We start from the raw sequence: 27,064 nt of genomic DNA on the forward strand, positions 1-27,064 counted from the left end.
CATTGTTTTGAAGAGATTTTTGTCTTTGATCCCTGGGCCTGAGGGGTGAGAGGGGTCTCTAGGAGACTGTGCAGAGCCCCCCTCTCACGTCTGGGTAGAAGGGATGGGGTGAGGAGGCAGAAGCAAAGGACTTAGGTAAGAAAGTCACTCTGATGAACACGACAGTTATCAACCCCCACAGCCAAACCCTGAGATAGCCCTGCTTCGGGTGTGGGGAAGCTGCTGGGCCTGGCCCTTGCAGATGGGCCCCCACGTGGAATTCCTTTCTGGCTTAGTGCAGTGCTCAATTTAAAGAGCTGCTGACTGACTGGGAAGTAAACAGATGCCAGGAAGATTTGGCCAAACAGAGAAGTACTGGAGGTTGTGCACGGAACCAATGTGTGCCAAGCAGGGGGGGTGGGGGTGTGTGCAAAGGTTCCTTGTAGCCACGCAGAGGAAAAGCATATATAGTGTGTGTGTGTATGTTGGGGTAAAAGTCACCATTTTGACAATTTTTAAATTATACAATTCAGTAGCATTTAATATATTCACAATGTTGTGCAACCATCAGCATTACCTAGTTCCAGAACATTTTCATCACCCCAGAAGGAAACCTGTGCCCATAAGCAGTCATTCCCTATGTCCCTCAGCCCTAGGCAACCATTTATCTACTTTCTGTCCTGTGGATTTGCCTGTTCTGGACATTTCACATAGATGGAATCATATAATGTGTCTGGCTTCTCTCACTCAACATAATGTTTCCAAAGTGCATCCATATTGTAGCAGGTATCAGTCCTTCATTCCTTTTTATGGCCAAATAATATTCCATTGTGTGAATAGACCGAATTTTGTTCATCTGTTTGGCTGTCGATGAGTACTCGGGCTGTTTTCACCTTTTGGTGATTGTGAACAGAAGCACGTGTACCTTTATGTCTATGCCTTGCCGCCATCATCTGTGGGCTTTTCTGGGTCCAGTGCTCTCTGCTGTTGGGCTGTGAGCGGGTCTTGCGGCACCTACCTCCTCTCCCCACCCTCCCCAGCCCAGGGAACCTTTGTGTGATCTGGGGTTGCTTGGACTCATCAGGCAAACAGAGGGGGTCCACCAGAGTTATTTTCTCTCAGGGGGTAGGCCTTTACAACTCAAACACCAGAATCTGCTCCTTTTTCTGTTTTCGGTTAATACATCCCTAAGGCAAAGAATAAGACTGGTCTAGTCACTGCCATGATGAGAGGGTGGACCAGCCAGGAACAGTGGGAAACGCTAGAAAGTGGGGGACACGGGAGAACACATGTGACAGTTTGAAAATATGACCTTGCATTGGCTGATACAAACTACTATGTACAGAATAAATAAACAACAAGGTCCTACTGTAGAGCGCAGGGAACTATATTCAATACCTTGTAATAACCTATAATGGAAAAGAATCTGAAAAGAAGAAATATATATGTATGTATATGTATAACTGAATCACTGTGCTGTACACCAGAAACTAACCACAGCACTGTAAATCAACTATACTTCAAACGGTGTCAAGGTAGGATTTTAATGGCCTGGGATCCTTTGATCTGGCCACTCCTCTAGCTAAAGAAAATAAACCCACCACTGTCCTCTCTGTTCCAACATGCTCTTTGCTCGACTCTAAATCAGCTGTTGCAGTGAACACAAGCAATCCCATCGAATTCACCTCCTTTGGAGTTCAGCGTTTATAGAGATGCTGTGCATAAGCTGCTCTCAGATTTCCAGGTTTCACTTTTTTTTTTATTTTAAAGGGACCAGCATTGGTTTGCCAACATTTTTTTTCTTTAGATCCTATTTTGTTTTTTAAATTGAAGTATAGTTGATTTACAATGTTGTGTTAGGTTCTGGTGTACAGCAAAGCGATTCAGTTATACATATGTATATATACTCTTTTTCAGATTCTTTTCCATTATAGGTTATTATAAAATATTAAATATAGTTCTTTATACTATACAGTAGGTCCTTGTGGTTTATCTATTTTATATATAGTAATTAGTATCTACAAATCCCAAACTCTCAATTTACCCCACCTCCCTTCCCCAACCCCCTGGTAACCATAAGTTTGTTTTCTATGTCTCTGATTGTTTTGTTAATAGGTTCATTTGTGTCCTTTTTTTTTTTTTAGATTCCACATATAAGTGATATCATATGGTATTTGTTTATCTTTTTCTGACTTACTTCACTTAGTATGATAATCTCTAGATCCATCCATGTTGCTGCAAATGACATTTCATTTTTATGGCTGTGTAATATTCCTATACATATGTATATATGTGTGTGTATATATGCATATGTATATATGTATATATGTGTATATATATATATATATATACACCACATCTTCTTTATCCAGTCATCTATCAATGGACACTTAGGTTGCTTCCCTGTTTTGGCTATTGTAACTAGTGCTGCTATGGACATTGGGGTGCATGTATCTTTTTGAATTGTTTCCTCTGGATATATGCCCAAGAGTGGGATTGTTGGATCATACAGTAACTCTATTTTTAGTTTTTTGGGGAACCTTCATATTGTTTTCGATAGTGACTGCACCAACTTACATTCCCACCAACAGTGTAGGAGGGTTTCTTCTCTCCAGCATCTGTTATTTGTAGATTTTTTGGTGATAGCCATTCTGACTGGTGTGATACCTGATTTTAGTTTTGATTTGCATTTTTCTAATAATTAACAACATCGAACATGTTTTCATGTGCCTGTTCGTATGTCTTCTTTGGAGAAATGTCTGTTTAAGTCTTCTGCCCATTTTAAAATTGGGTTGTTTGTTTTTTGTTATTGGGTTACATGAGCTGTTGTATATTTTGAAAATTAAGCCCTGGTCAGTTGCATCATTTGTAAATATTTTCTCCCAGTTCACAGGTTATCTTTTCATTTTGTTTATGGTTTCCTTTGCTCTGCAAAAACTTATAAGTTTGATTAGGTCCCATTTGTTTACTTTTGTTTTTGTTTCTGTTGCCTTGGGAGGCTGGCCTAAGAAAACATCGCTGCAATTTATTTCAGAGAATGTTTTTCCTATGTTCTCTTCTGGGAGATTTATGGTGTCCTGTCTTATGTTTAAGTTTTTAAGCCATTTTGAGTTTATTTTTGTGCGTGGTGTGAGAGAGTGTTATAACTTCATTGATTTTTACATGCAACTGTCCAGCTTTCCCAACACCACTTGCTGAAGAGACTGTCTTTTCTCCATTGTATGTTCTTGCCTCCTTTGTCAAAAATTGACAATAGGTGGGTTGATTTTATTTCTGGGCTCTCTGTTCTGTTTCATCGATCCATTTGTCTGTTTTTGTGCCATTACCATGCTGTTTGATTACTCTAGCTCTGTAGTATTGTCTGAGGTCGGGGGGGGTTATTCCTCCAGCTTTGTTCTTTTTCCTCAGGATTGCTTTGGCAATTCTGGGTCTTCTATGGTTCCATATAAATTTTAGGATTATTTGTTCTAGTTTTGTGAAAAATGTTCTAGGTAATTTGATAGGGATTGCATTAACTCTGTAGATTGCTTTAGGTAGTATGGCCATTTTAACAATATTAATTCTTTCAGTCCAAGAGCAAGGGATATCATTTCATTTCTTTGTATCATCTTCAATTTCCTTTGTCAGTGTTTTATAGTTCCCAGCATAGAAATCTTTCACCTCCTTGGTCAGGTTTATTACTAAGTTTTGGGGGGTTTTTTGTTGCAGTTTTTAAAGGGAATGTTTTTTACTTTCCCTTTCTGATATTTCACTGTCAGTGTAAATAAATGCAACAGATTCCTGTATGTTAATCTTGTATCCTGCTACTTTGCTGAATTCGTTTATCTGTTCTACTAGATTTTGTATGGCATCTTTAGGGTTTTCTACAAATAGTATCATGTCATCTGTATATAATGACAGTTTTACCTCTTCCCTTCCAATTTGGATACCTTTTATTTCTTGTCTGATTGCTGTGGTGAGGACTTTCAATACTATGTTGGTATTCATTAAAAAATTTTTTTTTTTTGTGAGGAAGGTAATTAGGTTTATTTTTTAAGTGGCAGTGCTGGGGATTAAACCCAGGACCTCGTGCATGCTAAGCATGCATTCTACCATTGAGCTATACCCTCCCTCCGACTTCCAAGACTATGTTGAATAGAAGTGGTGAGAGTGGGCATCCTTGTCTTGTTCCAGATTTTAGCGGGAAGGCTTTCAGCTTTTCACCATGAGTATCAAGTTGGCTGTGGGTTTGTCATAAATAGCTTTTATTATGCTAATATCTGTTCCCTGTATACCCACTTTGGTAAGAGTTGTTATCATAAATGGGTATTGAGTTTTATCAAATGCTTTTTCTGCAGTTATTGAGATGATCGTGTGGTTTTTGCCTTTTGTTGATGTGGTGTATCATGTTGATTGATTTGCATATGTTGAACCATCCTTGTGACCCTGGGATGAATCCTACTTGATCATGGTGTATAATCTTTTTTATGTGTTGTTGGATTCGGCTTGCTAATATATATATAATATATATACATATATATTTTTGGTGGGGGAGGTAATTAAGTTTATTTATTTATTTATTTAAGTGGAGGCACTGGGGATTGAACCCAGGACCTTGTGCATGCGAGGCATGCACTCTACCACTGAGCTATACCCTCCCCCTCCTATAGATTCTTGCTGCTTCTCTATTTCAAGAGAATCTTTCAATATTTCTTTTAAGATTGGTTTAGTGTTGCTATATACTTTTAATTTTTGCTTATCTGAGAAATTCTTTATCTCTTCTTCTATTCTAAAAGATAATCTTGCTGCATAGAATATCCTAGGTTGTAGGTTTTCCCTCTCAGGACTTTGAATATAACTTGCCACTCCCTTCTGGCCTACAACGTTTCTGGAGAGAAATCAGCTGATAGCCTTAGTTCTCTTGTAACTAATTCTTTGTTTTTTGTTGCCTTTAGAATCCTCTCTTCATCTTTAACTTTTGCCATTTTAATTATAACATGTCTTAGTGTAGATCTGTTTGGGTTCATCTTGTTTTGGACCCTCTGTGTTTCTTGTACCTTAATGTCTGTTTCCTTCTTTAGGTTTGGGAAATTTTCAACTGTAATTTCTTCAAGTACATTTTCGATCCCCTTTTCTCTTTCTTCTCCTTCTAGTGCCCCTATTATGTATAGATTGTCTCACTTTATATTAACCCATAGGTTCCCTGTTTTGCTGTCATTTTTTAAAATTTGTCTTTCCATCTGCTGTAATGATTGGGTGGTTTCCATTATTCTATCATCCACATCACTTATTTGTTCTTCTGCAATATTTAGTTTGCTATTTATTGCCTTTAGCTTGGCTTTTGTCTTGGGAAATGAGTTTTTTAATTTTAATTGGATCCTCTTTATAGTTTCTATTTCCTTTTACAGTAATCTGCATTTCTATTGCTTTCCTTTCTTAATTCCTTCAGTATTTTTATTATCTCCTTTTTAAACTCACTATCTAGTATACTGGGGAGGTCTTATTTCATTGTTCTTTCAGAGGATTTCTCTTGTTCTTTTCATTGGGAGTGGTTCCTCTGCTTCTTCATTTTACTAATACTTCTCTGACTGTATGAATTTAGGGGAAATAGATATCTCCTGTGGTCTTGAAGGGGCTGTCCAACTTTGTGTTGTACCAAGTTAGAAAATTAACAAAAACACACACACACATAAGCCCCACTACTATGATCATCATACAAAGATGGAGATTTAAATGTCAAAAGATGCAAAGATCCTATAATCTCATAGGACAGTCTTTTAAATGGAGCAAATTCAGTTTTATAAAAATCTTACCAAGTTGTCCCAATTTCTCTCATTCTTCCTCATTTTGAGCAGACAAATCCTCAGAGTATGAGCTTTGGGGACCAGCCCAGGGTTTAGAAACCCTCTTCCTGATCCCCCCACCAGGGCCCCTGGAATCTTCCCATCTGGTTATTTGTTTCCTTCTTCAATTATTCTTCCCAGTTTACTTTTTAAAAATTGAAGTATAGATGGTTTCCAGTTTGCTTTAAAAAAAAAAAAAAAAAAAAAACCTTTACTGAGAAATAACTGACAAACATAATTGTATATATTTAAAGTATACAACATGATTACTTGATATACATATACGTTGTAGAATGATTACCAAGATCAAGGTAATTAACACATCCATCACCTCACATAGTTATCACAGTTAAGTCTTTTTGCTGTGTGTGTGGTGAGAATGCTTATGATCTACTCTCATCAACTTTCAAGTATCTGGTACCATATTATTAACTACAGTCACCATGTTGTACATTACATCCTCAGAGCTTACTCTTCTTGTAACTGCATTATTTGTGCCCTTTGACCGACAGCACTCCAGTCCCCTTCCCCAGTTTTCTTTGTTAGGCATTCATGAGGTCTTTGGCTAATTCGAAATCATACTGCTCAAATCAGAACCTCTTGTAGCTTCTAGAAATCTCTCCATTAGTGGTTAGCAACCTTTATTTTCCACTGCAAGATTCAATCTAGGGGAAAAAAAAATGATGTTTATGGGCTGCATGTATTTGCATTCCAAATGAAAATAGCTTTGAGTCCTGTGGGGGTATTTGTATTTTCTTCCAGGGTAGCATGCCTGTGTAATCAAGTAGATTTATGCTGATGAGCCGGGGGTGCTGCTTGCCAGTTACTAAAATGTTAATATCGGCAGAATTGAAAACCAGTCACAGAGGCAGCTTTCTAATATTCTATCCTAAAATTAGTTGACAGGCTGAAGGTCTAGATAAATAGAAGCACCTAAAATCATTTATTACCAGCAAGTAGGCTTCACTCCTCTTTGATCAATCAGTTAGGCTTGTTTTGATCCACTACAGGAAACCAGCTTATTAGGAATTCTGCTTGTTGTTAATATATTGCAAACTGTTCATTTCAGTCAGAACTCAGATGCTTTCTAAGGTGTAGCTATAAAGGCCAGTGCTCAAAATAGCTGCTGTCCCCAGGGAGCGAGGGCTTCCCAAGAGGTCCTCAAGGGAGCCCAGAGCAAACCGACTGAAGTCACTCTTTTTGGAGGCTTTTTAAAAAATATGTGACAAAAATAAATGCTTAAGTGTTATCAGGCACATTTTGACATACAGATCATAACTCCAATTACTGTGGTGACACTTCTATTTACTGAATCATTTAAGTGGGCCCTTGGTGACCAAAGCTATGATACAAAGAATGTGATTCATTTGATGCTGAGGCACCTAAATTTGCATCTGGACTCAAACTGCCTGGGCCAGAATCCCTGAGAAAGCACTGTTAACTATTTAGTTACCAATGTGCTCTCGCTCCTAGTGCAGAGGGACTTGTAAACAGAACCAGAGGGTAAGGGAGTTAGCAAGGTGTCAAATATGCGAACTTATTAATGATACAGCAGAGGAGGAACAGACACAGGGTATAGAAATCTTGGAGAAATCACATGATCTAGGAGATGCGTACAATTCATTTCCTTGTGCTTGCTGTTTCAGGCAAGAATAGCAAGACTAAATACAGTTGTCTGCCAGGCCTTGTCTCAAATGGGTTTTTGTTGTTAAAAAATGATTTTAAAAAAATCCTGAGCGGCGCTTTCTCTGGAATTTGTGGCGCTTATTAGAGGCCATGGAAGCTACAGAAGTTGTACTTCTCTTCTGCATTTCCAATTTTCTGCAATTTCATTAGATTTTTCTGCTCTGGTAGTAAATTTAGAAAGCAGAAGGGAAAAAGATCACAGATTTAAAAATACAACACTTACTAGAATCTACTTGCCAATATCATCTATTAATAATAACTTTAATCCCTGCAGCTCAGTTGTTTTCATTGAAATATATTTGACATACAACACTGTGTAAATTTAAAACTCAATTTTTCCTTTGTTTCCTTTGAAGAGAGCATATAACCTATTTCTGGACAAAAAACGTCTTCAATATTCTCTCCTCTGGGTGTGTGGCAGTTACCTTATGGGGGGTAGAATTGATTAACAGAGTACCGAGCACGCCTGTGAAATGCCAGCCATCTCTTCAAAGAAACTAACCCATCTATTTCTGCCCCCAGTGCTGCAGGTGAAACATTTCATTCTTTTTTTGTTTACCTTTTTTAAAAATTGAAGTATAGTCAGTTTACAATGTTGTGTCAATTTCTGGTGTACAGCATCATGTTTCAGTCATCCATATACATACATAGACTCCTTTTCCTATTCCTTTTCATTATAGATTGTGACAAGATATTGAACATTTCATTATTAAACGCTGACAGATCACACAGTCAACAGACAAGACACAGGAGCCCCAGCTGTCAGCACCGTTCATAAACCACAGAGTCGCATTCAAAATGCTACCTCCTGTTTGTTTTATTTATTTGACCAATAGTTTAACACAAAGAAAACATCTCTCGTTTTTCTCTCTCCCTGCTGAGCAACCCCAGAAGTCATTTAAGCTCTTTGAGCTGAAATTTCTTTGTGTGTAAAATGAGGCTATTTTACCTCCCTTATACGATTATGAAGAGGATTAAGGCTGTCCTACTGCTGGCGGAGAAGGAAGTAATCCGATTTTTTCATATTGTCCTATTCTATAGGAAAGAGCCAATAAATATAATACTATCTTGGGATAGTATTAAACAAATCAATCGGGAAAAAACCTCCACTGGATTTTGCCAAAGCCAACACACAGCAAAGCTAACTGCCATTGGTCATCTGTGAAAATGTCTCCTATTACCATTACCAAGAATCCCGTGGTGAACTAGTTAGGCTGATGTTCCAGAAGATTCTTACTGCTAATTTCAACCACAAAGCCAAATGTAAACATAAAGATACACCCCTGAGGTTGTGACACCCTCACGTTGTCTTTGCTTCTCTTCAAAAAGGAGGGGGCCCTTGAGTGACACCAGAGCACACTGCATTTGTTGCTCTAAAGCAGATCACATGTTCCCAAAACATCTTGGCTAAAAGTAAATGAAGTTGTGTTTCTTTCCGAAATGGAGATTGCTTTTGGCTGCTCACCCAACTATGCTTTTTGCTAAACTCTGGGCTTTGTTTTTGCTTTTTATTGAAGCAGGTTTATCAACACCAGAGGCCAAATGCACAACTGACTCGAACAGATGGCTAAAGTGCTATTTTATTTGTCATTATTTGGGGAATATTGCAGAGTCAGGCTGCCAGGATCGCAGCCTTACAGCTAGAGGGGTTCTCTTGGGCAGAACTAAAGCCTAGAGATGCAAAGCTGGGTCTCAGTACATTCCTTTTCTACAAGGAACATTTGACAAAGAAACCTTCCTCTTCTTGCTCTTGGGACCCTTCCCACAGATGGGAAAAATCAGCTGACTAGAAATTTTGTTTTTTACAAATGGAGGAGGGCAGTTTTGATGAAAATAATCAATAAGCAATCTATGATAGGAATAGGAAAGAGTTTTATTTGAGTCAAACTGAGGACAACAGCCCAGGAGACAGCCTCTCAGGTCACTCTGAGGAACTGCTCTCGTAAAGCATGGTTTTTAGCACAGTTTTATATTATGTCAGAACAGAGGGCATCAAACAAGTCAGGGGTACATTCCTTCAAGGTTTAAGAGAAAAGTGAGGTCAGCATGTACATAGCGAGTCAGTGTGGCCTTGGCACCTGGGAAGGGAGTTTTATCATTGAAGGGGGACCAGCATTGGCGTCCCAGGAAGGAGGCTTTTAGTATTTTATTTTATTTATTTTATTTTTATTTTTATTTTATTTTATCTTATTTTTTTATTTTTTATTTTTATTTATATTGAAGTATAGTCAGTTTACAATGTTGTGTCAATTTCTGGTGTACAGCACGTGCTTCAGTCATACATGAACATACATATATTCATTTTCATATTCTTTTTCACCATAAGCTGCTACATGATATTGAATATAGTTCCCTGTGCTGTACAGTATAAACTTGTTTATCTATTTTCTATATATTAGCGTCTGCAAATCTCCAACTCCCAATTTACCCCTTCCCACCCCCTCACCCCACTGGTCACCATAAGTTTGTTTTCTATGTCTGTGAGTCTGTTTGTTTTGTAAATAAGTTCATTTGGCTTTTTTTCTGTATTCTTAACAAGGACGTTCTTCTGGTCAGTGTGCCCTTTCCTTTAACAACTAAAGCAGATGTGCAGCGTATGTGTGACAGGCCACAAGCAGGCTGTTTGAGTTGGCATCAGATTGGAGTTAAATCATAAGCCAGAATGACGTCCCCAGACCTCTGCCTGTGAAACTTCCTTTCATCGGTAGTCATGTCATATCCCACGTCCGTGGAGGAGAAAACCATTTCTAACCCAGAACCCCATGACCGCGTCTGGAAAAACACCATCCATTCCTTTGAACCTTTGCCTAGAAAATACTGCGCTGTGGTCGTTTTGCTCACACACTACATTGTCAGTGTTCCTGGATTTACCAAATCCTTTTCTTTTTTCTTGGAGCTCCTTAAGTAAGATCTGCCTGCCCTGACCACCTGGCACCGGCACAAACTGCGCCTGAAAAACGTACTGAGTCACGACCCTGGTGGCTTCTGAAGCCGGGGAAGGGGATGGGGCTGAGCATGGGCGGGGGAGAAATGAGGACTTTATTATAATACCTGATTTCTCTTAATGAAAATAATACTTGAAGCAAATATGTAGAAGTTTGCCTATTCTGGGTAATAGGTACCTGGGGGTTGCATTTGTCCGTATGCTTCTCTGTAGTTTTAAAGTTTGGCAACCTACCCTCCCCTGCTTTTTTTTTTAAAGAACAGCAGTGCACTATGGACATGGTCTTCAAACCTGACTGAAGTTACTTGTGGAACTTTAAACAATGTTATAGATTCCTGGGCATGTCACACCTAAACCCAGTTTCTAGGCGTGGGACCCAGAAGCTGGATTTTTCCCCAGATGTTCCTTGTTCAGCCAGGCCAGTGTTAGCCCTTGGGCCAGCCTTGAAGCACCACTGCCTTGCAAAAGGCATTCTGTGTATACTTTATATTTCACCCTGGACAACACCCCAAACTGTTAACTTACACCACTGGGTTTTTTCTTTTAAGTGTGTATCTGCCCATGTGGAAATTTAATCCTTTTTTAAAATTTAAAAAATATTTATTGAAATACAGTGATTTACAGTGATTTGATTTACAGTGTTGTGTTAGTTTCAGGTAGTCAGGAAAGTGATTCATATATATATATCTGAATATATATTTTTGTATATATAAATATATATATAAATATAAAAATATATTTATATATATATTCTTTTTAAGGTTTTTTTCCACTATAGGTTATTACAAGATATTGAATATAGTTCCCTGTGCTACACAGTAGGACCTTGTTGTTTATCTATTTTATATACAGTAGTTTGTATCTGCTAATACCAAACTCCTAATTTATCCCCCTCTTTCCCCTTTGGTAACCATAATTTTGTTTTCAATGTCTGTGAGTTATTTCTGTTTTGTAAATAAATTCATTTGTATTATTTTTTTAGATTCCACATATAAGTGATGTACATTTGTCTTTCTCTATCTGACTGACTTCACATAGTATGATAATCTCTAGGTCCATCCATGTTACTGCAAATGGCATAATTTCATTATTTTCTATGGCTGAGTAATATTCCATTGTATAAATATACCACAACTTCTCTATCCAGTCATCTGTCAATTGCCATTTAAGTTACTTCCATGTCTTGGCTATCATAAATAGTGCTGGTATGAACACTGGGGTGCATGTATCTTTTCAAATTAGTTTCCTCTAGATATATGCCCAGGAGTGGGATTGTTAGATCATATGGTAAGTCTATTTTTAGTTTTTTAAGGAACCTCTATACTGTCCTCCATAGAGGTTGCACCAAATTACATTCCCACCAACAGTGTAGGAGGGTTCCTTTTCTCCACACCCTCTCCGGCATCTGTTATTTGTAGACTTTTTGATGATGGCCGTTCTGACTGGTGTGATACCTCGTTTTAGTTTTGATTTGCATTTCTCTAATAATTAGCAATATTGAGTGTGTTTTCATGTTCTTTTTGGTATGTCTTCTTTGGAGAAAAGTCTGTTTAGGCCTTCTGCCCAGTTTTTGATTGGGTTGTTTGTTTTTCTGATATTAAGATGTATGAGCTGTTTGTATATTTTGCAAATTGTCGGTAGCATTGTTTGCAAATATTTTCTTCCATTCCGTAGGTTGTCTTTTTGTTCTGTTTATGGTTTCCTTTGCTCTGCAAAAGCTTATAAGTTTAATTAGGTCCCATTTGTTTATTTTTGGGTTTTTCTTTTCATTACTCTAGGAGATGGATCCAAAAAATATTGCTGTAGTTTATGTCAATGAGTGTTCTGCCTATGTTTTTCCTCTGAGTTTCAGAGTATCCAATTTTAGATTTAGGTCTTTAATCCATTTTGAGTTTATTTTTGTATATAGTTTTAGAGAATGTTCTAATTTCATTCTTTTACATGTAGCTGTCCAGTTTTCCCAGCACCACTTATTGAAGAGACTGTCTTTTCTCTATTATATGTTTTTGTCTCCTTTGTCGAAGATTAATTGACCATAAGTGCATGGGTTTATTTCTGGGCTTTCTATCCTGTTCCATTGATCTGTGTGTCTGTTTTTGTGCTGGTACCATACTGTTTTGATTACTGTAGCTTTGTTTATAGTCTGAAGTCAGGGAGCATGATTCCCCCAGCTCCATTCTTCTTCCTCAAGATTGTTTTGGCTATTTAGGGTCTTTTGTGTTTCCATACACATTTAAAACCTTTTTTGTTCTAGTTCAGGGAGAAACACCATTGGTAATTTGATAGGGATTGCATTGACTCTGTAGATTGCCTTGGATAGTGTGGTCATTTTAACAACACTGATTCTTCCAATCCAAGAACATGGTATATCTTTCCATTTGTTTGTGTTGTCTTCAGTTTCTTTCATCATTGTCTTACAGTTTTTGGAGTGCTGGTCTTTTGCCTCCTTAGGTAGGTTTATTCCTAGGTATTTTATTCTTTTTGATGTGATGATAAGTGGGATTGTTTCCTTAATTTCTCTTCATGATATTTCATTGTTAGTGTATAGAAATGCAGCAGATTTCTGTATATTAATTTTGTATCCAGCAACTTTACCAAATTCATTGATGAGCTCTAGTATTTTTCTGGTCATGTCTTCAGGATTTTCTATGTATTGTATCATGTCATCTTGCAAACAAAACAATATTCCCTAAATGTGTATATGTTCAAAATCTGAATACTAAAGAAAAAAATAAACGGAAACAAGCAACTAAAAAGCCAACAACACAAGCAAACCACTTTGGGTTGTTTCAATCTAACCAGGTAACTAAGCTCAATGTCAGATTTTATTTACAGGCAATCTTGTAAACTTACAATTTTTCAACTTTAATTCTAAGCTGAAAGATTTGATTAGTTGCCTTTCTTTAAACATGAAGGCTGCATTGAAGAAAGTTGGAATTTCTTGCAAAAGACACGAGTACATCTGGAAACCCCCCACAAGGATGTGCTGCCCTAGTGTTTCTCTGGACTGAATACAAATGGCTTTACACAGGGTTAATGACTGTGCGCTTGGCGACCAGAGTCCAGAGCTTTCCGGAGACACAGTTGGGTTCAATCTACCATATTCAAATCAAGAGAGCAACTGGGACAGAATGCAATTTAAGACATTATGGAGAGAAGTTGGTGTTTGAGTGAGAAGTGCACTTCACGCGAGAACTTATGCTTCCAATGACCACCGTCACCTCCTTTCTTTAGATTCATGTATTTCTTCCTGCAGGGCCCATAACATGTTTACAGTATTAAGTACTATTTCTGACTGACTGGTACAGCAAAATTAACTTCTGATGAAAATTCATTTTAACAAAGACCAGAGTGAGATGCAAATGAGAAAAACCCCTGCCCCCAGGCTACCCATGTGAAGTTGAAATTCAGACCATTTCAGAAAGCATTATGAGGAGGTAAATCTTTAGTCAAAATGACCATGGTAGCGTTTCATATGAATGAAAAAGCTTTTTCTTTTTTAATAGGGGAAAACATTTGTAAGTTGAGATCCAACTTAAGAACCATACACAGGGTAAGACTGTTTTATTAGTTGTAGGCAAGAACACAGCTCACAGGCCGCCTCTTCCGTTTTGTGTTGTACTGAAGTCACCACCGGGGCCTGTGACATCCCTACTTTGGAGCTGCCAAGGAAACATGGGGTGGCGCTGGGTCAGGGAACATCCTGCTGTTTCCTGAAAATATGAGTTGCCACGTTCTTTTCCCCAGGGGCCTGTGTGTTTTGAAGAGCATGTTAGCATCTTTTTTTTCTAATTCCAAGCAGTGGCTGCAAGAAACTCCTCACCTGAGCTACCAGAAATGTGTCAGTATAGCTTTTCAAAATGTACTTATTTTCAAATCGGTGCCAAGAAAAAGTAAAAGGTATAGTTGGGTTTTCAAAGCTGTAACCCCACATCACCTTCTTAACTAAAGCTGTTCCTTGCCAGCTCACATGCCATGCCCGGCAGAGATCTGCTGAAGCTGATGTGCAGCGTGATTTAAAATATGGGTTATTATTTCCTCTTTTAATCTAGACACAAAATGTAACACGGCATACGTCTGTAAGCAAATTCAGAACAAACAGAAAAAAACCTTACTTTTTTTTCCCTCATTCACCAGCCAAATTTAGAAAGTCAAGTTTTAACAACTGCTTTTAAACCAACTTAACACCAAACTTCAGTATATCGTAGGAGATTCAGATATGACTTTATTTATGGCCTCCTTTGGGTCTAGCCTTATATTTTCAGTTCATTCTCGACTTTTAAAAAAATACTTTTTATTTACTATTTAATGGAGGTGCTGGGGATTGAACCCAGGATCTTGTGCTTCCTAGGTATACCCTCCCCACCATCTTTGACTTTAAGGAAGGCATTTCAGTGTCAACATTATAGAGCTCACTTCTCTGTGATGTAAACTATTACTCTTCAGCCTCAAAATGACTTTGTAGATTACTGCCCATCACAGAAGCACAGTAAATGACAACTGAAGTGTGAATTTCATACTGACAAATTATTACTGAAAGACACCTTACAATATAAGTGTTGCTCTTGGTTACTTGGCACCATGTTTTTCTAAAGACAAAAACACAATGAGAGGGACATCCTGTAGCCTTTTCTATTTTATCATGAGTGCAAGGTATTTTCAGCACTACATCCTCCTCCAGCTGGCACTCCTTCCAAACAGTATGTTGGATTGTTTTCCCTCAAAGGATGGAGTATCTGCTAACCTCAGTGTAAGAAGCCTATTTCCAGTGTCTAATGCTGTGTTGATAAGCGCTAAACAGAAACCCAGCATCCAAGCACGTACATTACTAGTGACAGTTACTAAACCAAGCTTCAGTAGATTAGAAAGGCAAATCTGTTCATATTTACTGCAAATCTGAATTTTTGGTTTTTGCTTTTTAATTAAAAATTGAAACCTTGGGGCAATAGGGGTCTACCTACAACCTAAGGGCTTTTTTCCCCCAAATTTTATCTTAATTAATTAATATGTATATTTTTATTAAAGTATAGTCAGTCTACGATGTTGTGTCAATTTCTGGTGTACAGCACAATGCTTTAGTCACACATGAACGTACATATATTCGTTTTCATATTCTTTTTCACCATAAGTTACTACAACATATTGAATAGTTCCCTGTGCTATACAGTATGAACGTATTGTTTATCTATCTTATATATATATATATTAGTTAGTATCTGCAAATCTTGAACTCCCAATTTATCCTTTCTCACCCCTTCTCCCCCGGTAACCATAAGTTTGTTTTCTATGTCTGTGAGTCTGTTTCTGTTTTGTAAATAAATTCATTTGTCTTTTTTTTTTTTTTAAGATTCCACATATAAGTGATATCATATGGTATTTTTCTTTCTTTTTCTGGCTTACTTCACTTAGAATGACAATCTCCAGGTCCATCCATGTTGCTGCAAATAGCAGTATTTTATTCTTTTTTATGGCTGAGTAGTATTCCATTGTATACATATACCACAGCTGCTTTACCCAGTCATCTGTCGATGGCCATGTAGGTTGTTTTTATGTCTTGGCTATTGTAAACAGTGCTGCTATGAACATTGGGGTGCATGTATCTTTTTGAATTAAAGTTCCCTCTGGATATATGGCCAGGAGTAGGCTTGCTGGATCATATGGTAAGTCTACTTTTAGTCTTTTGAGGAATCTCTATACTGTTTTCCATAATGGCTGCACCAAACTACATTCCTAACAACTGTGTAGGAGGGTTCCCTTTTCTCCACACCCTCTCCAGCGTTTATCATTTGTGGACTTTTGAATGATGGCCGTAGGGCTTGGTATTTAAAACTGACTTCATAGCTTTAGCTTTTAAACCTCTTTAGTACATGCATGGTCTTAGCCTTTGACCTAGTCAGACATCCTAAGGAAGGTCTGCTTAACATAGCCTTTTGGGAATCTGCATGAGGCCTGTTTTGCTAAGAAAGTTTTTATACTAAATGCTTAAGACAGTCTGAAAGTAGATGGCTGAAAGAACTAATTACTGGTACTCCTGATTAATATTTTCAATAAGGGAAGATACTCACCAACTTTAAGCAGTCACCATCTAGCTTTCTGATTTTAAACACAGCCTCTAAAAGCTGTTTTCCTATTCACCCAACAGAACACAGTCATTCACACCAAGAACCCTTCAGGGACACATCCTAAACGCAGAGACCTTAGGAAAATGGATTGTGAAGGGCTTTTGCTCAACACACTCTTGAGCCTGCAGCACTGACCTGTTTCCTTGGCACCCTGCAGATGCTGTCCCTCGCTACGAGCCGCGGTGCAGGCAGTATTCAGGCAGGTCTGAGGGGAAGGAGGTTCTGAACCTTCATTCTGAACACTTCCTTCTCCTGGTCCCACCTAAAGCACCAGATTTAAGACCCCAAGTTATCTTTACTTCTGAATTCCAAAGAAGGTGCACTAATGGGTGGGGAAGAATTAGATGAGAACTGTTAAGAATCCACTTTTGAATCCTTCTGCAAGTGAATCCCTCCAAGGGACTCAAGGAAAAACTCCCAGCGTCCAAAGCATCCATTTTGACTCCTTTTACATCTATACAATTGAAGAGAAAGAAATGAATAGAATTCTATCTTGCAGGGTGGCCCCCACTAGGCTCCCTTTGGGGCGGGAGGGAGACAAAGGGAAGGCATTCAAGGAAGGGCAGCTGATGGATATTGGGGGCAGCCAGAAAGTCGCGTCTGAACTGTCATGTGCATGAAAAGGGAACTGGAGGCCACAACACAACTGTCTCAGAAGACTGCTAATACAAGGCAGTGCTGACTCCTCAAAAGGTTCAGCTCCATCAAGCATTTTCTTCATAAACTTGTAAACTGGCCACTTCTGCCAAGAATTACACATAAAAATAGGGTTTCTGTTTCAGTAGGTTAATAGAGAAATAAACAACTCGAGAAAAACCCATTGAAAGGAAAAACTTCTATTTCTAGATGTAAAAATGGCATTTGCCATGACATGGATTACTACCAAATGGGATGCCCCACATTTTGACATCCCTGGAAGTGAGTGATCTTGCATCTTTGATGAAATGCAGTATATCCTAATGTTGCTGGAGTATGAGATGACCCCATCTGTTTTCGGATGACAGCAAGTATTCCCATTTTCTTCTTCTGTACACTTAAGTAGAATGCCTTCAAAATAACCAACTGATTTTTCTGTGGGTCTGTTAATTTGTTTTGTGGAACAAAGCTTTAGTGTGGTTTAAGAACATTTCCCTTGAGACTTTACATTCTAAAGAAAATGTTACTAAAACCTTTTATGTAACCTCAACTTTAAACTTTGACGTAGAGACAAAAACCTGTCAGTTTTTTACCTACCTGTAAATTACAATGAAGAACTTCAAAATATTGGTGTCTATATATATTTTCATTCAGTTAGGTGTGTTCATGAAGTAGGTAAAAATACTTTGGATTTTAAAATTCAAACGGTTTAACGTGACTGGAGTTTTCCAAACTGCAGAACACGAGTTTATTAATCTTCTGGTTCTATTTTTAGAAAACAATCTGCTGAAAATCAGGGATGTCTCCCAGCCAGTAATCCTTGGAGTAACTGAACTTCAGGGAAGCATCAACAGGTTTCTAAGGAAGTCACATTTCTTTGGAACATGGCAACAAACTTTTCTGATTTAAAAAGCAGAGCAGATGGAATTTGCTAGAGAATTAAATAAATTTTCACTTCTAGAACTCCCCTCAGATATGTGACCTGCTTTATTTCTGATTTAAATGAATTCTGAAACACCAAAAGTGTCTGTTTGCCAAATCTTGGTCTGAGAATGAACCGTCAAGTCAGCAATTAGGTCACAATTCCAGTTTTGAATGGCTCAGATGTGAATATACAAAAAGAGGGCCAAATTCCTCTTCTTGTAAACATTTCCCTTTTAAAGTTTCCTTTAAATCTATTACACCTCTATTTTACCTTCTGTTTAGAAACCTTATCTTAATAAATAAAAGGGAAAACCGAAATTTAATTTATAAAGTTTTATTTTTGTATATGTGCTAAATCTTAGGAACTGTGGACAATCTTCAGTCAGTCTGTTGGCTTGTAAAAGGCTGAGAAATATGTGATCTGGGTGGTGAAATTTCCTTTTGGGAATCTGAATTTCAAAATGAAAAAATTCATTCATTTCCAAATTTAAAACATGGTGCACCTTCCCCCCATTTGCTTACACCTTTAAGTTTGGAGGAAAAGGGCTACATTTCTACAAACGTAAAATAATCATCATAAACACAGTCGGCAGCAAGTTCTTAATACATTTAGCACTTCTGTAGTGACTTATCACACCCAAAACCTTATTTTCAAACACTAAACACTCACATAGGTGCAGGACCAAGTTTGGTTGAGCCCCACTACAAAGAAACCAGTACTGAATGGGTTTTTTCCTCAGTAACATAAAACCTGGGAGGAGGGGAGTGGCGTTTTCCTTTCTCGGCAGTATGTATGTAGTACCTTCTAACTAGAGACCAAAACTGGGCACTTATAATGAAAAGGCAATTCTTTTATCCAGTTATAATTCTAAATAAGGCAGGATATATCCACCAAATTAACTACTAAATTCAGCGAAGAGTTCATAGGGGAACATGTGCTGGAAAAACACTAAGAGAAAACTGAAAGGAACTGTTTCGGGGTGGTCATCTGAATATTCACAGACCGTTGCTTTCATTTACAAATGTTAATTCAAATAAAAAAGGCTCCTCATCTTTTTAAATCACTATTAGGATTAAATAATTAAGCTGTTCTCACTCACTAATAAAAGTTAATCATGAAAAAAATATAAAACATTTTAATAATTCTAAATTTGTATACATAACAGCTAAGAGAGACAAGTTGGGAAGTTATCATTGAGAGAAAATCAACGAAAGACAGAAACCCCAAATCTGATTATGTTCTTGTTTCTGCCTCTACAATGCTGAACGTGAAAATTTGGTTGGCGGAGGGCTTTGAAACAGCAGCAATGTGGTTTGTCTGTTTTTTTGAACCAAGTTGTGCACTGAAATACTTAAGATCCAATAGGGCAGAGCCCTTGTTCACACAGATTAACAACAAAAATATCTTCAGTCTTTATGTTAACACATTCTACTGTCTTCTATAAAGAAATCACGCCATTTAGAATTCTGGGGGGTTCCTCTTTGAAAGGAAGACTAGTGATTCTGCAACAAACAGTTAAAGTAGGAAATATATATATGGCTCAAGAAATCAGTTGAGGGAGAATTAAATAATCTTTAGGCACTTTGAAGACTTGAAGTTTAAAATGTGCCATTTATGTTCAGAAAAAGACCTCAAAATCACCACTATGTTGCTCTTACAATAACATGCATCTTAAAATTTTCGGTTATACATTAATGCTTGCTTAAGAGTTAAATATAGAAAATAATTTGCACAAACAAACAAACAAACAAAAATAACTCTCTCCATTCACTTTCCCTAGATCCTGGTCACATCAGACCACTTCCTCAACCGGAGGGGGAAAGGATTCACAAGCCCTCCTCACCTGGCACTGGGGACTTGTAAATTCAAAGCAACAAGGTGGGATCTCCCTCCAAGGAGAAAAATTCACAGCCTTTTAAAATGTCAAGTTTTTCATGTCTAGGAAGTCGTTAGTTTTTAAATTAAGTATATTACATACTTTTGTTAAGGAGCAGAAAATACAAAAATCACCTCAGAGGGTGAGATGGTATATTTAATAGCAACTTGTCCAAATAAATTTAATCTATTTTGCTCATTAAGGAAGCTTGGAATCGAGGAACTTTTAAATCAAAATTACCAATTGGAATTGCAGACAGTATGACTTTCCCTCACACTTAACAAATTCAGATGTAATATACTTAAGGTAAAAACAGGATCTATCTGGTGTCAAAATTTCCTAATATTACAGAAAACCTAGAAGCACAGATTGACTACAGAGTACTGCAAATAAGACACCCAAAGCTTTATCTTAAATACCTGCCCCCTTTTAGTCACAAAATAACTCAGTTCCCAATTTTGTTTCTGCTTTGTTCAATTCCAACTATAGCCTTTTTGACAAAACATTTTCCTGTTAACTGAACTGTAAAAAATACAACCAAGCTTGTGCTCATTAAATATACATGTATATAAAAAACATACAAAAAGTACAAGATTGATTATGTTAGGAAACTTTTACAGTGTCAACATCCTGTTTTTCTCTAAATCTTTAGTAAAGGGCCAAAGGTCAAATCCTTCTGTGCACAAAAACTCAATGTGACTGAACTCCTGAATTCAGTGCCATGCCTAGGCATGTTGTGCACAGAATTAATTTTAATATGCAGTCCTTAAAAAAAAAAAAAAAGGACAAAAAAGTAACCAAAAAAACCAAAAAACCCAAAAACACACCACAGGACAAAAAGTTCTTCTTAAATCAAATTCTATTTGTGAATTCAGCAAAATAATTTCTATAAAATAAAACAGCAACATATTTAAATAGAATAGGGTGGACTGTATCTGTTTGCAGGGATATTTGGTTTTTAGACAGTTTCCAAAAAAAATTACACACATTCAAGTTACCAATTCTCTTTTAAATACAGTATTAACTGATGAATTCCTTATCTTTAATTAAATGTTTATTCTGAAATTATGATACCTCAACTGTATTAACTAACCAGTAGTTTCCTTTTTAATTAGACCCTGCTTTTCAAACGATAGAAGTTTTGGAATAATGGAAAAGGAGCTAGGACAATTCTTGCTTTCAAGTAAAGCTGACCGAGCAGCTCAGCCAGACATGGCGGCGCGGCGGCACTCCAAGTACTTGTGGGGTTCTGACAACTTCCACTTCTCTGGGGTCCAGCGGAAGGAAAGTTTTAGAAGATTCACCTAGGAAGCTCTACCAAAGAAACAAAACAAGCACACCAAATACAGTCTTCTATTATGCTCCAAGCATCCTGGCATAGCAAATTTTTGCATATTTGTTTTTAAATCTTTTAAAATTTCCGTTACTGATACTTAAGTTTCTTTATCCCACCCAGAGATTGAACTGTCAAACATTAGATGTAAGCAACATATGTATAACTGAAAACCACCTGTTTATCACATTTCTCCCCTTGTTTTATATTTTATATTCTAGGTGTAAGAAGGAAAAGCTCTGAGCAATAACAGCTGTCACACTGGGACAACTGCTGTCATTATGGTAATTTTTTCCTCATTGGCTACACTAACCTGGTGTGAAGCCATGCTAAATGTTACAGCATAACTATAGCTTCAAAGTGATTAACCTAACATCAGAATAAAAAGGCAATGAAAAAGTTCTAGAAACAATGTTACATCACCAATTTTCCATATCAACCAAATAATTTAAAGGTCACCAGCCTTACATTGCTCGTAACAAAACTGACTCCAGTGGCAAAGAATTAACATGAAACTATTGGTGTGGCTGACATGGATGGGCTCTGTTTTGTCGCTGTTGACTTACTTATTTTTTGTTTTTGTAAAGGAGTTGATCCAACTGCCATGAGGCAGGCAACACTGGTTGCAGAGTGCAATGGGTATAACAAGAGAATTACCTTTTGTAGTTTTTGTAGATCTGTGAGTCTCATCAAGAAAAAAGTTGCTTAAGAATTAACAGTCAAACATTAATATACTATATACACCTTTGCCATTTACACATTAGCATCAGGCCATTTATTACAAAACACTATACACTTTCCACTGCAGGCGGGTTATATGTTGACAGCAAATTTCTGCAGGTAAGACAGTGAATAAACTCTCCACTCCATGTTGATTAGGAATAGTTTTTCTAGTTTTAAATATTAGCCAGACACAGAAAAAGGTTGGACTGTAAGGCCTGGGTGCACAGTCTTGATGGAACCAGTTAATCATGTGCATTTCACTGATCCTTTGTCTGAGGTGGGGCTACTTCTTCACTGCCTTCATAATTGTCTTGTGCTCGTTGGCCAGTTCTCTGAGGGTTATTCATGTGATGCGCTGCGGGGCCTGTATACGGCTGTCCGTGCACATGGTTATTCTGGGAAGGGAGAAGAGATCTGCATGTTAAAACTTTTCATGTGTTAAACTTCAACTTTAAAATCACAGGCTGAAGTTTGTGGAAATAAGCATTTCTTTTATTCCTGAAACTGACAAAGAGTAAATAATGGTGGGGAAAAAAATTGGTTTGAAAGAGAAAATGTAGCCTAAATGCAAACTCGAAAGCCCCAGGTAAGAGCAGTGTAGGTCTGTTTGATTCTTTGGCCAAAGTGATTTTTAAGTGCCCCAAATTATTCAGACCCAAGTCTGACAAATAAAGGATAAAACAGACCATTTCTGCTCATGGTAAAAAAAAAAAAAAAAAAAAAAAAAAAATTCACAAAAAGTGACTTGTGAGTTAGAACACATCTATTCTTAGTCTAAGCACCGTGAAACTTCTATATGATAAATATGATTGATGATCATATGAGATCCACACGAGCAACAAACCCTGAACACAGAATGGCATCAATGAAAACAAAACAACGTAGAAGATAATGGATTATTAACTAGGCATGATTAATCTATGAGCTTTCTCAGGGCTGAGGAAAGTAACATTTCTCCTTGTGGATTTGGTTCCTGAGCTGTCATTTTTCTGTACATTCCCACCAAGCCAAGAAGATTTTAGGCTTTACTTTCATATTTTATATTATGAAAACAAATATGTTGAATATGCATTTTCTAACTATTCAGCATGCTTCTATTTCTACTCTGAAATGTAAGAAAGAATGCCTTAAGTAATGGTTCTGACAGAGTGGTTCCCAATCCAACACAGCAGCATCACCTGGGAACTCATTAGAAATGTACATTTTCTGGGCCCCACCCCAGACCTAGTGAATCAGAAACTTGGGTGTGGCCCAGCACTTTGCTATATATAACAAGCCCACTGGGGTAGTCTGATGTTTGTTCAAGTTTGAGTCCCACTGCCTCAAAAGATCTAAATTATTAGTCACATCTGGGTTTTAGAAGGAGAACTCATTTAGAAGGATTCTTCATCTAAATTTATTTAGTTATTGATTTTATAGGAAATTTTACAGAAACCTGTCAAGTCCCTGATTTTTTCCAGTAACTTTTACTGTCACTGAAGTATTGGTTAGGCTAAGGAAGCAAAAACTTCGTCCTTCATTACCAAATTTTAATGTCTTCAGAATCCATCTGTAGACTTAGCCTAACAGGAAATGTCATAATCCATTGTACTAAATATTATCATTTTATATTGACATGAATTATCAGTTTTATTAACTTTATCTATTAGTACAACAGGGGCACATATCTGAACCAAGAAAACACCATAGGGGCAAGTTCCAGCATGCCACATTGTGACCCCTTTCCAACCACTCCTCTTTTGATCACTTCTGTAAAGCTAGTCTAGATAACCTCTCTATTACTTTACAGTCCCAAGAAAAAACATAGCCATCCTTTAAATAAAGCATGAAAAGTGATTCTAGGCGATACAAACACTAACCAATCGCTATGTACCTGCTGATATTGAGATCCAGGTGAATGGGGGTATAATGGGGCATCTTCAGGTGGAGGGGACTCATGCTCGTCTGGGGCATCCTGGTCATCTGGCTCCTAATTTTAAATATTTAAAGATAAAGAATTTTATGTAGGCAAATTCAAGTTTATTTTTTTCTATTTGAAATAAAATCTTTAATATCTAAAAAACTGATCCACTAACAACCTTTCTTTTACTGCAGATCAACAAAGCAACTGAAAAAAACCCTAACTGGGTTCTCTTAGAAATACTAGATTTCAGACAATTTCACAGAAATTTCTCTGAAAGATTTTCCTCATTAACTTAAGACCACATATAGTAAACATTAAAGCAAACAAAACGTCAATGTAATTTTCTTTTCATTATCATTAATACATAAACACTGGCCTATAAAGTAAAGAATTACTTTGCTTTCTTCCATTTCTATCTGCTGCACACTGGTGGCTTTTTTTACCTCCTCTGGACAGAGTTCACAAGCTTTTGCAAGTGTCATCCTAGCACTATGTGATCTCTCCAAGAAATAACCATTTGATGTTTCATTGCTTTGCACTGGAGGAGACCAATTGTTGTAAGTGTATTGAGGATTGCCAGTGTATGGTCGTCTTTCGAGTTCATCTCCAAGCCATTCCACTGCCCAGGTCCATTTTCTTTTAAGATCTCCGTTGCCCTTCAAAACAAAATAAAACTACACATGTAAAAGGTTTCAGAATGCTTTTCAAAATTAACTTAAAACGAAAACTCCCAATTCTCACAATTCTCTTCTTTTAAAACAGAATACTTAATTCTGATTCAGATTTCTAGAAAATTATATATACATATATGAGAAACCCTCCCTCACCTGCAGAATCTGGTAGGCAACAGGACAGTTGCTAAAGAGAGCTACCATACATTTTATACACTGGTATGCTCTTTTTTGATAATGATTCTTAGAGCGCTGGATTGTGTCAAACAGCCCATCTCGGTCATCTGGGATTCCTTTAAGTGCATTATGAATTCTGAAAAAGAACCAGATATAAAATAAAAACTTCAAAAATCAAATAGCAGCTAACATTTATTGAGTGCCTACTATGCGCCATTCAATAAATGTCTTTGATGTAGTCATGTAATCTAAAGCTAGACAGTAAGTACTCTTATTAAACCCTTGAACAGATGACAAAAATAGGCAGTGTTAAATGGCTTGCTTGTCCAAGGTTATATAACCACCTATCAGTCTATGCTCTTACCAACTTATTACCAATCCAAAATGACAAATATTGTATAATTCCACTTATATGAGGTACTTAGAATAGGCACAGAGAAAGCAAGAATAATGGGTACAGAGCTTCAGTTTGGAATGATGAAAAAGTTCTGGAGATGGATAGAGGTGATGGTAACACAACATTGTGAATATACTTAATTTCACCAAATTGTACACTTAAAAATGGTAAATTTTGTTATGAATATTTTACAACTAAAAAAAAAATTGTTTTTAAATTTACCTGTCTGCAATTCTACTCCGAGGTAGATATCCAAGAGAATTGAAAACAGGTGTTAAAAAAAAAAAACAACTTGTACACGAAGTGTTCACAACAGCATTATTCACAATAGCCAAAAGGTGGAAACAATACACATATCCACCAACAGATGAATGAATAAACAAAATGCGATCTAGCCAGACAAAGGAATATTATTAAGCCATAAAAAGGAATGAAGTACTGATAGGTACTCTAACATGGATGAATTTGAAAACATTATGCTAAGTGGAAGAAGCCAGATACAAAAGGTATGATTCCATGTATATAAAATGTCCAGGCAAATCCTGGCCATTTTGACCAGGAACAGACAAATCTACAGAGCAGAAAGCAGATTAGTGGTTGCCAGGGGCTATGGGTTGGGGAAATAGGGAGTGACTGCTTAACTGGGTTTGGGGTTTTCCTTTAGGGTGATGAAAATGTTCTGGAATTAGACAGTGGTAATGGTTGCAGAATACTGTGAATGTACTAGAAGTCACTGAAACTGTACACTTTAAAATGGTTAAAATAGTGAATCTTATGTTAAGTGATTTTTTTTTTTTTACCACAATAAAGAAAATTACCTGTATAGTCAGCAATTAAAAAAAATCTTTTGGGGGGCAGGGTACAGCTCAAGTGTTAGAGCACATGCTTAGCATGCACAAGTCCTGGGTTCAATTCCCAGTACTCCTCTAAAAATAAACTTAACTACCCATCCCCACAAATAAAAATTAAAAAATCTTTTATATGCCATATATTTTACTTAACAGAATGTTCCAAAATCAAAATGCAAGTTTGCTTTTAGTATTATACGTATTCATAAAATCTCTTTTCTTTGGAAATCATGACTTTGCAATTTTACAAAGTTTAATCATTTCAGACCAACCAACCATGTACAGGCCTCCTGCTGTTTAATCTCAAACACTGTAGTGTATATTTTGACCTTTAGTTTTGTCTAGTGATAATAAGGTGCTAAGCCATTATTTCTGTCACATCACGTTCTCTTCCCATTAGTATTAACTGCTTTCAAACACCACTTTTAATCTTTTTAATTTAAAATGTCAATATTTATTTTTGCCTCCTTTGTTTCCCAGTGCCTAACAGTGCCAGGCACATGGGAGAGGCTCCATAAACATTCCTGCACTGTTTACTGAAGGAACTAAAAGCCCACTATAAGAAAGTTATTTTCAAGCCTGGGGCCAGTGACTCATAACCACAATACCTTACTAATATCATTACACAAAAGTCAAATTCCCACGTTTAATCCAGCACATGTGCCTTTGCCATTATCACTGGCTCTAATGAAACGAGAGTTAAGATATGGCTAATTGGTTTAAAGCTGTAACTGCTTACAATATTTTTAAAAGAAAATAGTGAAAAGTTTGATTTTATTAAAACCAAATTTTTTGGGGGTGGGGGGGTAATTAGGTTTATTGGGGGTACTGGGGATTGAACCCAGGACCTCATGCATGCTAAGCATGAACTCTACCACTGAGCTCTACCCTCCCCTAAAACCAACTTTTAAGAAAAGTTTTAAATCCTTTGTTCAAAATAAACAGCTATAGTTTCCAAACTACCAAATTTTGTGTTTCATTTATTAACTCTTGCAGTGCTTCTGCAGTCATGTGTGGAGTGG

At 37.1% G+C, this 27,064-nt stretch overlaps 1 protein-coding gene and 1 non-coding gene across 5 annotated transcripts in view; both read right to left on the minus strand.

The window, feature by feature from the left end:
• Nucleotides 1–4,544: 4,544 nt before the first annotated feature.
• On the minus strand, nt 4,545–4,617 carry TRNAA-CGC (transfer RNA alanine (anticodon CGC)). The gene has a single exon. It is a non-coding gene; the product is annotated as a tRNA-Ala (tRNA).
• Nucleotides 4,618–18,431: 13,814 nt separating this feature from the next.
• USP9X (ubiquitin specific peptidase 9 X-linked) overlaps nt 18,432–27,064 on the minus strand; it is a 120,059-nt gene continuing 111,426 nt past the window's right edge. For 2 of the 4 annotated variants that reach the window (XM_031445452.2, XM_031445451.2), the window contains exons 42-45: nt 24,777–24,933; nt 24,345–24,605; nt 23,920–24,015; nt 18,432–22,441 (exon numbers count right to left, since the gene is read on the minus strand). In XM_031445452.2, coding sequence (XP_031301312.1) covers nt 22,304–22,441; nt 23,920–24,015; nt 24,345–24,605; nt 24,777–24,933 — 652 coding nt within the window. In that variant the 3' untranslated portion in view covers nt 18,432–22,303. The remainder of the gene's footprint in view (nt 22,442–23,919; nt 24,016–24,344; nt 24,606–24,776; nt 24,934–27,064) is intronic. The other 2 variants (XM_031445454.2, XM_031445453.2) reach the window with 1 other exon arrangement.

Source organism: Camelus dromedarius, chromosome X (assembly GCF_036321535.1).
Source record: "Camelus dromedarius isolate mCamDro1 chromosome X, mCamDro1.pat, whole genome shotgun sequence".
NCBI classification, from domain to species: domain Eukaryota; kingdom Metazoa; phylum Chordata; class Mammalia; order Artiodactyla; family Camelidae; genus Camelus; species Camelus dromedarius.